At 30.0% G+C, this 13,453-nt stretch overlaps 1 protein-coding gene across 1 annotated transcript; it reads left to right on the forward strand.

The window, feature by feature from the left end:
* Positions 1-6,214: 6,214 nt before the first annotated feature.
* LOC107841893 (protein JASON) lies at positions 6,215-12,736 on the forward strand. Its single transcript, XM_016685748.2, has 8 exons — positions 6,215-6,859; positions 7,040-7,114; positions 9,139-9,190; positions 9,326-9,423; positions 10,608-10,849; positions 11,222-12,035; positions 12,127-12,209; positions 12,409-12,736. Exons 1-8 carry the CDS (start codon positions 6,749-6,751, stop codon positions 12,485-12,487), a joined length of 1,554 nt encoding a protein of 517 aa, XP_016541234.2. The 5' UTR covers positions 6,215-6,748; the 3' UTR covers positions 12,488-12,736.
* Positions 12,737-13,453: the final 717 nt, after the last annotated feature.

Below are 13,453 nucleotides of genomic sequence, written 5' to 3' on the forward strand. Positions count from 1 at the left end.
TTTGTATAGGGGGAGATTTCTCCCAATAGGTTTTATATTTTTCATTATCAGTTTTTCATATGTAGGTCGTTTGACCGAATCATATTAATAACATGTCTTTTTTAGTATATTTTTGGGAGAATACTCACAAAAATATCTGAAGTTTGACCGGATTACCAGTTGAGCATATTGAACTTTGCGAGGGTCCTATTACACACCTATACTTTTTTAAATAGAATTAATTCTCCCCCCCCCCCCCCGGACTATTTTAAAGTGGAATTAATTGCCACCCGCAAAGTTATACCTAGTTTTGACGTCGGAAGTGTAGTACACGCGCTTTGTCTTCTTCATTTTATCACTTTTCAATATTTTTTTTACCATTATAACCATATTAAAGATTCCACAACTCAAATTCTTTCTACAAATCAAATTCCAAATGATTTCATTGAGTCAATTACAAATTTCAAGTCCAAAAAACTGGAAATTCAAATTCAAATTTCAATTTTCGACTATTGAACACAACCTGTGGCACATTAAACGCAATGAAACTGGAAATTGAAAACTAAAAATTGAATTTGAATTCAAGTATGAAATTGAATTTGAATTTAAAATTATTCAAAGTTTCAAATTGAAAACTTTCTTCAAGAATTATTCAAATTTGTTTCTAGTTTGGACGAACAATTTTTTCCCCTCTCTTGGTGAATTTTCTTTTTTTTATTTTTCCCCTTAGTTGGTGGTTGATCAATGGTGGTTGGTTGGTGGTGGCAATGGTGGGTTAAATTTTGTTATTTTGATGGAATTGAAGATGACCCATTTACTAGGTATAACTTTGGGTGTTGAAATTGAATCAAATTGATATAATTGAATTGGGTGTATTGAATATGACCCATTTGGGTGTGTATGTGTGAGATGAAATTGTGTTCAATTTCAATTCAATAATGGAGCAACCATTGTTGAAGACTCCATTGTTGGAGAGAATAAAAAAAGAAGATAGAAGAGAAGAGAGAAGAATGAAAAAATAAATAAAAATATAAAACTTTAAAAAATTAAAAAATTTAGGGGTTGTTTGGCAAAAAAAAGGATTTTTTAACGTTTTTTTAACAGTTTCACGAGCTCAATGCACGTGACTAACATGCAATGGGCCAAGTGGCAGATATATGCCATTAAAATAAGAAGAAAAAAAAAGGGGGGGAGGAGGGGGGGTAATAGGACCCCGCAAAGTTCAGTATGCTCAACTGGTAATCTAGTCAAACTTCAGGTATTTTTGTGAGTATTCTCCCTTTATTTTTTATTTGTCATCTGAATTATCATTGTCTTGATTTGCAAACTATAAGTTTCTGCATGACGCCCTCTCGATTTCGAACCCAACAATTGATTAATTTCTTTAGGTTTTAAAGAAGTAAAAAAGGGTGTTGTGGCACATGAATGATAGAGGTGTCCATACTATGCAACGAAAACTCCACATTATGTGAAGATCACACAAAATATTTATTTTGGAATAGTTATCATCCGACTGAAAAAGGTTACACGATTCTTCTTGATCAAATCATTAATAACTATATAAATGATTCTTTCTTATGTCCAAAATATTACTATTAAGTACTTGTGTAATATGTATATATAGGTGCATGTATAAATTGATTATCTTTAATAAATGTTCATATTTTATGTCTTTTAGATTTGATTGAGATTGTTCGGAAGTGTGAGTAATTAATTATATCTAAAAATAACATACAACCACACCTACACTTTCTAATATTACATGAAATTTCAATTCACTAAACTAATTACAAATATTTCTTCTTCTTTTTTCACTTTATCTCTCTATTATTCATATACATATTTCTACATCCCAATTATATGTTTTATTGCCTTAATAAGTGCCTACAATCAAGGAGCCACATTCAACAGTTCTCAATTTTGAATTTCCATGCGTGGTTGTATCAAACTCGTCATCAGCATCTTCAAATTTACTAAAATTCTCCATTAACAAACTTCTTCAAAATTATTATGGAGATTAGTATATTTTACGATTTTTTTTAACTTTACCAAATCAAAAGTTTACAAAATTGGTTCATGCATGTTCTTAACAATTGGTGCTTCATTATATTGGATAACATAATGAAATTTTTTTTTTTTTTGAGATTCGTTAATGTCTAATTCAACAGTAATTGACGAAATCAACCTTAAATAAGAAATTGTTTCTGCAACAAGTCCTTCACTTTTGTATCCTACATATTGTATTTCAGATTTTCATTCGCCTGAATGCCTTAACAGAATTACAATATTCATCTTATTGATTTTTCTCATTAAGAAATAAAATAAGCGTTTGAGAGAAGTCGGAAAACAGTACCTGAACGATGTGAATTGTATTTTCTTGATCTTCCTAGTTGAATTTATGTTTCAAAATTTGAAATTGTATAGCTTTACGAAATTAGCAATAAAAGTTGCATTAATTGCTTCCTATAATAAAGGAATATGTGATATTTTTTTTAACTCTTCCATTATTAGTTAATTCCTCAAAATGTCATTGAGCTTGTGTAAACATCCCACTAAAGTAACTTTTGATTCTTTTAGGATAATATTGTCACTAAACTATGCACTCCTTTCCATTATAAGGTAAAACTAAGAAATTGTTAAGGATATGTTTGGAAAACCACAAGGAAAGTGAAATTAGATGTAATTACATAGTTCAATTCTCAATTAGGAATAGAGAATTAGGTGCAATTAGGTGATGTAATTACAAAGTTACATTTTATTTCTTTTTTTTTTTAATAAAATTTAATATCTTTTTGTTTTAAATTTCTTTTTTATTTCTATTATTTTAATTTCTTTTTTATTTTTACTTTTTTTCATTTTACATTATTTATCTTTCATCTCTTTTCTTCTCATTTTTTCAACTTTACGTCTTATGATTCAATATAATTACTCATATTTTTTTCTTTATTTAGTGCATTATTGAATTTTTATAATTTTTATTCTAGTATTTGAATTAAAGTAGTATTTTATTATTGAATGAGATTATAGACTTATGTGTTTTTCGTTCTTCTGAATTATATTTACTCGTCAGGATTTTATACAAGAGTATTATGTTTTTCTCTTGGATTTTGAATTTATGTTTCGATTTATATGTTTTAGTATTATAGACATGCTCTTTCATATTGCATGTCACTGCAAATTGTCTAATAACATATAATTTCAATTTTTCTATGGCTTTTCAAATATGTCCTTAACTATTTTTAGTTTCACCTTATTTTGAAAAGATTTACATAGTTTAATGATAATATTTTCCTAAAAGAAATTAACAAAAGTTACTTTAGTAGGATGTTTGCACAAGTTCAATGGCAATTTGAAAAATTAACTCGACAATTTGAAGTGACATGCAATATAAAATAACAAGTCTATAGTACTAAAACATATAAATTGAAATATAAAACAAAACACAAATTGAAAATTCAAGAAAAAAATACAATACTCTTATATAAAATTCTGACGAGTAAATAATTCAAAAGAAAGTAAAAACACATAAGTCATCTCATTCAATAATGAAATACTACTTTAATTCAAACACTAGAAAAAAAATGCAATAATGTACTAAATGAAGAAAAAAATACGAGTAATTATATTGAATCATAAGAAGTAAAAGTTGAAAAATGAGAAGAAAAGAGATGAAAGATAAATAATGTACAATGAAAAAAATAAAAATAAAAAAGAAATTAAAATAATAGAAATAAAATTAAAAGAAAAAGAAATTAAAATTAAAAAAAAGAAATAAAATATAACTTTGTAACTACATCACGTAATTGCACCTAATTCTGTATTCCTAATTGAGAATTGACCTATGTAATTACATCTAATTTCACTTTCCTTGTGCTTCTCCAAACATATCCTTAACAATTTCTTAGTTTTACCTTATAATGGAAAGAAGTGAATAGTTCAGTGACAATATTATCCTAAAAGAAACAAAAGTTATTTTAGTGGGATGTTTACACAAGTTCAATGACATTTTGAAGAATTAACTCTTAATATGCATAACATAGTTATGTATATAGTCGGTCAGTTATGCATAAGAATAGGGAGAAAAAAAAATTAATTAAAAAACAATAGAGAGAGAAGATAAATATGTTTCAAAATGATGAAATTTATGTTATTTGCACTTTAAAAAGACCACTTTTGATCTTTTTACACATGAAACAAGAACATGCTTAGTGATCTCATAAGTGGTTTCTGAAGACGATGATGTATATGCAATCTTAGACGTATTTTGTAAAAGTAAGACATTTTTTATAAATACTTAGACCTAATAAAGCATATTAAAACCAATACAAAAGGAAATACAATAGATTCAATATTGAATATAATGGAGGAAAAAGAATAATAGCAACAACGAAAAATATGATAATTGAAATAAAATAAAACAACATGTAATAATAAAATCAAAACATAAAATAGTAGGAGAGTACTAAAAAGGTGATTGATTAGACTGACTTTTAAAAAGTTTCTTATCTAATCAATATTAAAAGTGTGAAGAGTCTTAGAAATATTGTTTAAACTTTTTATCATTCATTAAAAGTCTATGTTTTAGACAAAATCATCTTTTCACTATTTTCTAAAAAAAAATAATTATTTTTTCACTATTTTCTTATATTTAAGAGTTGAAAACTAATTAAATATTTATAGTAAACATTTTCTTATTAGAAGTCATAAAAAATAATGACAACTAATATCTTTTTCATTAGTTTAATAACTCCAAATCAACTAAAGTTGATTTAAAGAAGATTTAAAAAATCAAGAAATAAATATAAAAGCATTAGAATAAGAAAAATATAAGAAGTACCAACGTTTTAAAAGTTTTAAGTAATCAAAGTTTTTCTAATGAATAATTTTAAAGATAAAGGAAAGATTTTAAATATGCAATAAATATATAAAAATAATCGTCTATAAATAAGGTTCAAATTGATGTGTGTCTCTTAGTCTCTAGCAACAAGAAAAATAGATACTGCATGACAAACGCAAAAGTGACGATCTATTAACTACTTGAAACTTTTGATGGTAAAATATATTTGTGTTTACAATAAAATATATGCTATGTTTACATTCTTATATTAGTGTGAAAGATCTTTGAGAAGTGATTTGAATTTTTTGCACTTCATTAATTTTTTTTTGCAATAGATAAAATTGTTTAATTTTAAATAATCAAAAGTTACACATGAGAGGCACATGCGGTTAAACTAGTATTAGTAAAGAGGAAGTATCCAACTTTTGACTTTTTGCTTATTTTTACAACTTTTTTGACGTAAAAATGAGTGCTTAAAAATACATTTTAACTTTTTCAAGCGACACCAAAACTAACAAAGTGTTTCACAAGGGATCGTTTGGTAGGATGTATAAGAATAGTATAAACTATGTATTAGTAATGTTTGCATTTTTCTTATGCATTGTTTGATTTAGTGTATTAAGAATAACATGAATTGCATAATTTCTAAAAAAAAAAAGTATTATTTACAAAAATACCCTCTATAAATATAGTGAAAATGATGTGGAAAAGATTTTGATGGATAATTATGTTTTTAACTATACTAATGCATGCATTAGAATCCACTCAATTGTTAATACTATGGGTTTTTATGTATTAGTAATACACTCTTTAATACCCAATAAAGTGTAACCAATGGAAGCATTAATTATTCACAGGATGAAGAAATATTTCAAACAAGGTATTAATAATACACAAAGCTAATACACGCATTATTTTTACTAATGCATTCTACCAAATGACCCCTTAAAAAAAGCATCAAAACACCCTATAATTAGGGGTGTACATTGATCGGTTTGGTTTATCGATTTGTAAACACGCTAAATCGATAGTCAAACCAATAAGATATTCATTAGTGATTTTCAGTTAATCGAGTTTTGGTCTTAATTATTTCGATTTTTGATTTAACCGATAAGAAAGTATTCCCCTAATTTTTCTTTACTTTCTTTTATTTTTATTTGTTTTACACTATCTTTATTATAAAGTCTACACAAATTAAAAAAAACTAAGATAACAACTATAAAATACAAAAGCTAACAAGGTACATATATAGAATCCAAAGTTACTATTATATAAATGCGAATAAAAATATAATTTTAGTCGGTTATCGATTTAATCATAACTAAAATTTTAAGATAGAAAATCGAACTGGTAGCCTAATAAAAAAGTTTGCAAAGTATTAAAAAAAATATTAACTCAACAATATTTTTATGAGTTCGATTTATCGATTGAATCGATTTATCGAGTATTCAAAACCCTTCGTTGATCAAAACAGCTCGTTTGTCTCACGCGCCATATAGACAAACTTCACCAATCCCATTTAGACACGTGTCCGATAACTCCAAAAAATAAAAAATAAAAAAATAAAATTCTCCCTCGTTTAATAAATTCCCGTTTTCAAAATTACAAAAATAAAATCCATTAGAGCCAATTTTCACATACAGTGACTGCTCACCTCACCACCTTAAAACTCTCCTCATTTATCCAATAACAAATAATTTCACCTCTATTTTTTGAATTGTATCCCACGCAATCTGAATTGAAATCTTAGCTACGATTCTGGATAATATTAATAATAATAACAACAATAATAATCAATAAATACAAATGATTGATCAGTTTTTTTTTTTTTTGAATTGTTATTATTAATAGTTGTAGTAGTGAGATAAAGGTAATGTGTATTGGCTAGTGATCGGAAAAATCGCGGTAAATTGAGCTGTGGTTGTGGCGGTAATGGCTTGTCTCTTTGGCTGTTTCAAAATCAAGGATGTTGCAGTTGAACTTCCTTCTACTCATGGTTCGAGTTTGGAGCCGAATCGTGTCGAGCAATCTACTCCTGATAAGGTCTATACATATATGTATTTTTTTTTTCGTGTATTTTGGTTGGTATTCTATGTTTATTTGTTGTTAAAATGTCAAAATTCAAAAGGTCTTATCATGCTGTAATTTCCATTTTTAGTTTTTTGATTTTTTTTTTTTTTTTGGTGTATTTTGACTGGCATTTTGTTCGGTTTCAAAATCAAGGATGTTGAATTTCCTTCTGCTCGTGGTTCAAGTTTGGAGCCGAATCGTGTGGAGCAATTATCTACTCCTGCTAAGGTCTTCTCATGCTGTATATAAATATTTTTCGTGTATTTCGGTTGATAATCTATGTTTATTTGTTGTTAAAGTGACAAAATTCAAAAGTTGTTATCATGCTATAATTTTTATTTTTATGAATTTTTTTGAATTTTTTTGTGTGTATTTTGATTGATATTCTATATTTTGTTGTTAACGTGACAAAATTCAAAAGATCTTTATCATGCTATTATTTTATTTTTTTTGAATTTTTTTTTTTGTGTATTTTGACTGGTATTCTATGTTTATTTGTTGTTAAAGTGACAAAATTCAAAAGGTGTTGTCATGCTATAATTTTTATTTTTATTTTTTGAATTTTTTTTGTGTATTTTGATTGGCATTTTGTTCGGTTGTTGTTGATGAAGTGGAAAAAGTATCAAATTAACAATGAAATTGTAGTTTAATCTAGTAGATTTCGAAGAATTATGAAATGATTATTAATAGTAGTATAGTATGAGACAAGGTAATGTTTATATTACGATTCCTTCTACTTCTCGTTCGAGTTTGGAATCAAATCGTGCTTCGCAATATACTCCTGCTAAGGTTTGCTCATGCTATAAAGATTTTTTTTATTTTTTTTAATTTGTTTTGTGTATTTTGATTGTAATTCTGCTGTGTTCATGTTAAAGTAACAAAAATGCCAAATGTAGCGGTAAATTAAATTTCCAGTGTGTGTTTTGATTGCAATTTTGTTCGGTGTTGATGAAGTGGGAAAAGTATCTTCTTTTTAAAAATTTTCTGTGTGTATTTTGGTTCTGATTCTGTTCGTGTTCATGTTAAAGTGACAAAAGTACCAGATGTATCAATGAGATTGTAGTTTTAGCTTTGTAGAACTGTAGTTTAATCTGGTAGTCTTCGAAGAATTATAAAATGATTCAGTATGTTTTTATTGTGATTCTTTTCGGTTCATGTTCAAAGTGACAAAAGTACCAGCTATAGCGATGGAGTTGTAGTTTTATCTGTTTGTTTTTGAAGGACTATAAAATGATTCAGATTATTTTGATTGCGATTCTGTTCGGTCCAAGTTATACTGTTATAGCGACAAAAGTACAAGATATAAGAATGAAATTGTAGTTTTAAGTTAGCGAAATTGTAGTTTTATCTGGCAGTTTTTGAAGAACTATGAAATGATTCAGATTTTTTGATTGCGATTCTGTTCGTGTTTCATGTTAAAGTGACAAAAGTACCAGGTATTAGCAATGATATTTTAGTTTTACACTTAGAAATATTGTTGTTTAATCTGGTAGATTTTGAAGAACTAAGAAATGATTCAGATTTTTTGATTGCGCTTCGGTTTGTGTTCATGTTAAAGTGACAAAAGTACCAGGTATTAGCAATGATATTTTAGTTTTACACTTAGAAATATTGTTGTTTAATCTGGTAGATTTTGAAGAACTAAGAAATGATTCAGATTTTTTGATTGCGCTTCGGTTTGTGTTCATGTTAAAGTGACAAAAGTACCAGGTATTAGCAATGAAATTTTAGTCTTAAACTTAGAGATATTGTTGTTTAATCTGATAGATTTCGAAGAACTATGAAATGATTCAGAAATAACCACTGGACATTCTGATTACTTTGTATTCTGTCAATTCAGTGTAGTAATTCTCTGTAAAAGAGCAAAGAAGTAGCTGTGTTACTCAATTCCAATGGAATTTCCGATTCACTATTTTCTCATTCTTATTACAAGTATTTGTTTTATTTTTGTGTTTTTGCTGTTTGGCTTGAAGTTCTGTTTTATTGCTAATGAAATCTGTGAAGAGAAAGAGAGAGTGAAGAAGCTAATTACTGTCACTTCTCGCATTCTCTGTGAAATTTGATGAACATATTCTCAATTCTTAATCTGTCGAAAGAAAACTAATCTGCAGCTAATTTATACATAAAGAATCAGATAGTGGAATTATTGGTCTGCTAGATAGTAAAGATTCAAATATTGCTAGATAGTTCGTGTTATTTACTTTTGCGAAATCTGCAATTTTCAACTTATGCTATTTTTGTTGCTGGATCAGGAACCTTTGGTGTCTCGTAATAGAAGTCCATTATCTTCACTTTTTACTGAAGGTAGCTTTTCAATTTATCACATTATTGACAACTAAATTTGAGTGTTGTTCAGTGAAGAGAAATTAGTTAGTGTTGTTCAGTGAAGAGAAATTAGTTATACTCATGTTCATATGTTTTTCACTATGCTGATTTCAGAAAATGATGAGATCAACACTTCAGGCAGCAAAGAAGTGGCGAATCAGAGTTTGGATACATCAATCTCACAGTTGGAAACAAATGAGCTTAGGAATCAGGTTGGTTTTCTTGAAGCTTATTGTTATGATATTCAATTTGAAATTTAGAGATATCAAAAAGGAGGATATGTTTGAGAGAAGTAACATAATGCCTTCAAATTTTGAATTTGAACAGCAAAAGAAAGGATATTGTTGAGGACAATGCTATAAGCAGATAAATAAAGAAATGTATGCACACATTGTCTTTTGTCTCCTATTATGTTCAGATGAAAAGTTGCACTAACAAATGCTGTAGTAATATTTTATACCAATTGAAACTGAAACTAAGTTGACTGCATGAATGAATATTTGGATCTCTCTTCCCATGTAAAACACGAAAAGAAAGCAGGGATTTTTATTTAGTAATATTTCACCTGCATAAAAGTTGTTCTGACCGAAACCTACATCAAGGTGTCTTGGAAGCAAGAATTCAACATCAATTATCCTGCCATTTTGTTCTGACCGAAACCTACATCAAGGTGTCTTGGAAGCAAGAATTCAACATCAATTATCCTGCCATTCTTTTGAGCATCTACACATATTCCTGTGGATCTTTGTATATTATCAATTTAGAAAAGTCCCTGCAGTCAAATTTATGCAGTAGCCTATGTTTGTTCCACTTAAAAACAGTTGTGATGATGTCTGGAAAAAGAAGAAAGTGTTAAGAGTCATCAAGAATATGATGATGTCTTTACACTTAATCTTCATTAACCTAGTTTGAGCTACTTTTCATGTTAGCTATTTCTGTTTGTGGAGGTGCAATTTTGTTATTTACAATCTCTTGATCTTTCACTCTGGATCTCACTAAGCAGCTATATGTATTTTGCTGACACTTGCTTAGTACGATTTCCCATACCTGTTTATTTGTTTGTTTGAAGCTGCATCATATCAATTTTGAAAAGCTGAATTTAAAGTATTTAGTGAATACCAATGATCTGTGATTATTCTGCCGAAAGAAACTAGTAGTAACATTGAGTAAGACACTAAAAGTCATATGAATGCCCGTCTATTACACCACAAGTGTACTTGATTTGTTAACGGCTAACAAGGATCTCACAAACTTTCTTTTTGGTTTTGCGAGGGGAAAGTTAATGCCTCTTTCTTAAGATATTAACTTTCAAGTCCAGGCTAACTTTCATCTGAGGTTGCTGGTTCCTATTTCAGAGTACTACTGGATTTCGTTGTTTATCCAATTTAATTTGCAGGCCAAGTTGCTCAAAGCTTGTGGAACCTTACCTGAGACCCCTGCTGAAATTCGGAACTGCTCAATGAAATGCAAAGACCAGGCAGCTTCCGTGGCAGAAGTTGAGCCCTTAAAATTCAGTTTATGGCCTTCTGATACAACATATCAGAAGCTCAACTCGAATTCGCTACCTGATCGGCCCACACCTGTCGAGATTAATAGAGTAAAGACGCTTTCTGGGTCCTTGGTGCATACGCCTAGCAGGTGGAATTCTAAACCTCAAAAACATGGCTAGAGAAGTTGATTAAATGATACTCTTAAATATCACTGAACTTGATATTAAATGGAATTGCATGTTTTCAGTTCCATTAATTTTCTTCTCTAGAACTAAATCTAGTAATGCTTCGTGTATAAGTTGATATTAATTTTGGCTCTCCTATTCATGTCCTATATCTAGAACTGAATTCATGTTTTGATTTTGCGGGAAATATTATTTTTATTTACTAATGAATTCATTGCTTATCCTGTTCCACTTATTGTTATTCCTGTTCGTTTCACTGAAATATATACACCTTGCCATTTAACATCTCATGTTTCACATGAACAGCCATCTAATGTGTTGTTATATTTCTGTAGTTGTTTAACGGATGGACAAAGTGATCAAAATTTATCTAAGAGCTTCATCAATGACAGTGGGAATTCTAGAACTCTGATATTCACCGAGGTTAAAGCTAATCTGGATCATAATGATAACAAGGCTTCCGCAGCTTCACCAATCACTGCCCCAACTGCCCAGTACAGATACAGATCTGTTCATTTTGAAAGCGATTCAGATATGTCTTCAATGTCATCAAAATGCATTTCATCTGAAACTAGTCAGAGTTCTGAACAATCTGAATCATCAGGCAGCTGCAATGCATCAAAGTATGCTCCCTACCCAACCCCATTAAAGCTAACTGATGAGATGCAAACACCTGGAACCGTTTTTCCAGCTCATTTGGACCGCATGGGAATAGCTAAAACTGCACGGATCAGGTCTCAGTATGTGTATCCTGTTGTAAACCCCGTGGATGATACTTCACAGTTGAAGGAATTGTCAGATGAGGATTCACACTCCATTCAAGATTCTAATTCTAGATTTTTGTCCAGTCACACTACAGATTCTGATCAAATGCCTGAAGAGACAAACCGTATGTCAGAACTGGGAATGTCTGGATCCCAAGAAAGTGCAGCAAATAAAGACGCAAAACCACCTTCAATCAATGAAGTGCGGAACAAGCAGCAACGTGGTTCCACGTACGGTGAAAATGTTCATTATGCCAGAACTCCTGGAGATAGACCTATCATTGGGTTAGTTGCTGCTCATTGGAACGATGATGAAACTTCTCGTATATCTCCTAAATGGTGGGATGGAAACGGGATTCCAAACTCTACCAACAAGTACAAAGAGGTTGATTTATCATGCTTTTTTCTATACACATTTTCTTACTCTCAGCTATATAATTCACTAACAAAAAACCGATGACTTTATGACTTCTTAGGATCAAAAAGTCAGTTGGCATGCAACACCATTTGAGGAAAGACTAGAGAAGGCATTGTCTGAAGAAACAAATAGTTCACAAAGGTAATCTTTGCTTCTGCGCAACGCTATCATGCTGCTTTTATTCTTGCTTTTGTTAATCTATTTCAAACACACATTTTCTATTTGTGTTCCTAATAAGAGAAACTTATATGTGCTCGTTTATTTATGTCTTCATTGTGTAAAAGCAAGTTACATTGATGTTAGATTAAACTTCAGTATGTAATCAACGAGCTCTTTTCAGGACGCAACACAGTGGGATGCCTCCAATTGCTGTTAATGAAGCTGAGGAACCAAGTACTGCTACATCCCAAGTGCGGTAATCGTCATCTCTGGTTGAAAATTCTCGTTCAGTATCATTTGTTTTCCATCATTTAGAGACAAATTCATGGTTTACTCCTAGATTTTTGGCCTCCCTTGAGCTGAGATTTGCTTCTCAGACAAGTGTTTTTCACAGACAAATTCATGTGTTTGCTTTGCTTCATTTCTGATGAAGGCTTGACATAACCCTTTGTATTGCGAGTTTACTCATGTCATTCTATACGATGTACTACGGTTGGTCATATAAATTGATGAACTGTCCTTTAACACGCGTAGGCATAACACAAATAGACACTCAAACTTGGCTTCAATCGCTAAGTAAGTCTCTTTAACTTACAGAGTGAACAACTAGACACCTCAACTTTGTCTCAACTGACAAATTAACACTCCAACTCGTCTCCATCGTGCCTCGTGAACACCCTGACGCTGTCTTGGCACATAATTTTTGAGGTTGTGTAAGTTAGTGTTCAATTGATACAGTGGAGGCCAAGTTTGAGTGCATTTTTACGTATTATACCAACTCAAAATGTGTTGGGTTCGAAATCGAGAGGGCGTCATGCGGAAGTTTTTAGTTTACAAATCATAAGACGATAAATCAAACGACACATGAAAAATTAAACTAAAAATATATTATAGGATATGGTTTGATCAAACGGCCTACATATTAAAAATAAAATTGAAAATCCTAAAATTTATTGGGAGAAATCTCCCCTTAAACAAAGACTTTTAAAGACTACATTGTTAATACTATTGTGTTATGGTATGAGAAGGGGTTATGTCCAAAATCTTTCTTTCAAGAAAGAGGTTAGCCAAATATGAAAATCCTCTGAGAAAGAGGTTAGCCAAATATGAAAGAAATTATATTTTTTCTTTCAGGAAAAGTAAAAGTAATTATGGTAACTTTTATTTTCCTTCTAAAAAAAGTAAAACTTAAATATAGTAAGAAAATCAGGATAAAAACCCTAACA

Source organism: Capsicum annuum, chromosome 9, assembly GCF_002878395.1.
Source record: "Capsicum annuum cultivar UCD-10X-F1 chromosome 9, UCD10Xv1.1, whole genome shotgun sequence".
NCBI lineage: Eukaryota > Viridiplantae > Streptophyta > Magnoliopsida > Solanales > Solanaceae > Capsicum > Capsicum annuum.

Excerpts from the sequence above, each read along its gene's own strand:
- LOC107841893 (XM_016685748.2), top strand. The coding sequence starts at position 6,749 with ATGGCTTGTCTCTTTGGCTGTTTCAAAATCAAGGATGTTGCAGTTGAA. Across the intron at positions 9,424-10,607 it reads CAAATGAGCTTAGGAATCAG|GCCAAGTTGCTCAAAGCTTG; the intron begins GTTGGTTTTCTT and ends TTTAATTTGCAG. Across the intron at positions 10,850-11,221 it reads TTGGTGCATACGCCTAGCAG|TTGTTTAACGGATGGACAAA; the intron begins GTGGAATTCTAA and ends ATATTTCTGTAG.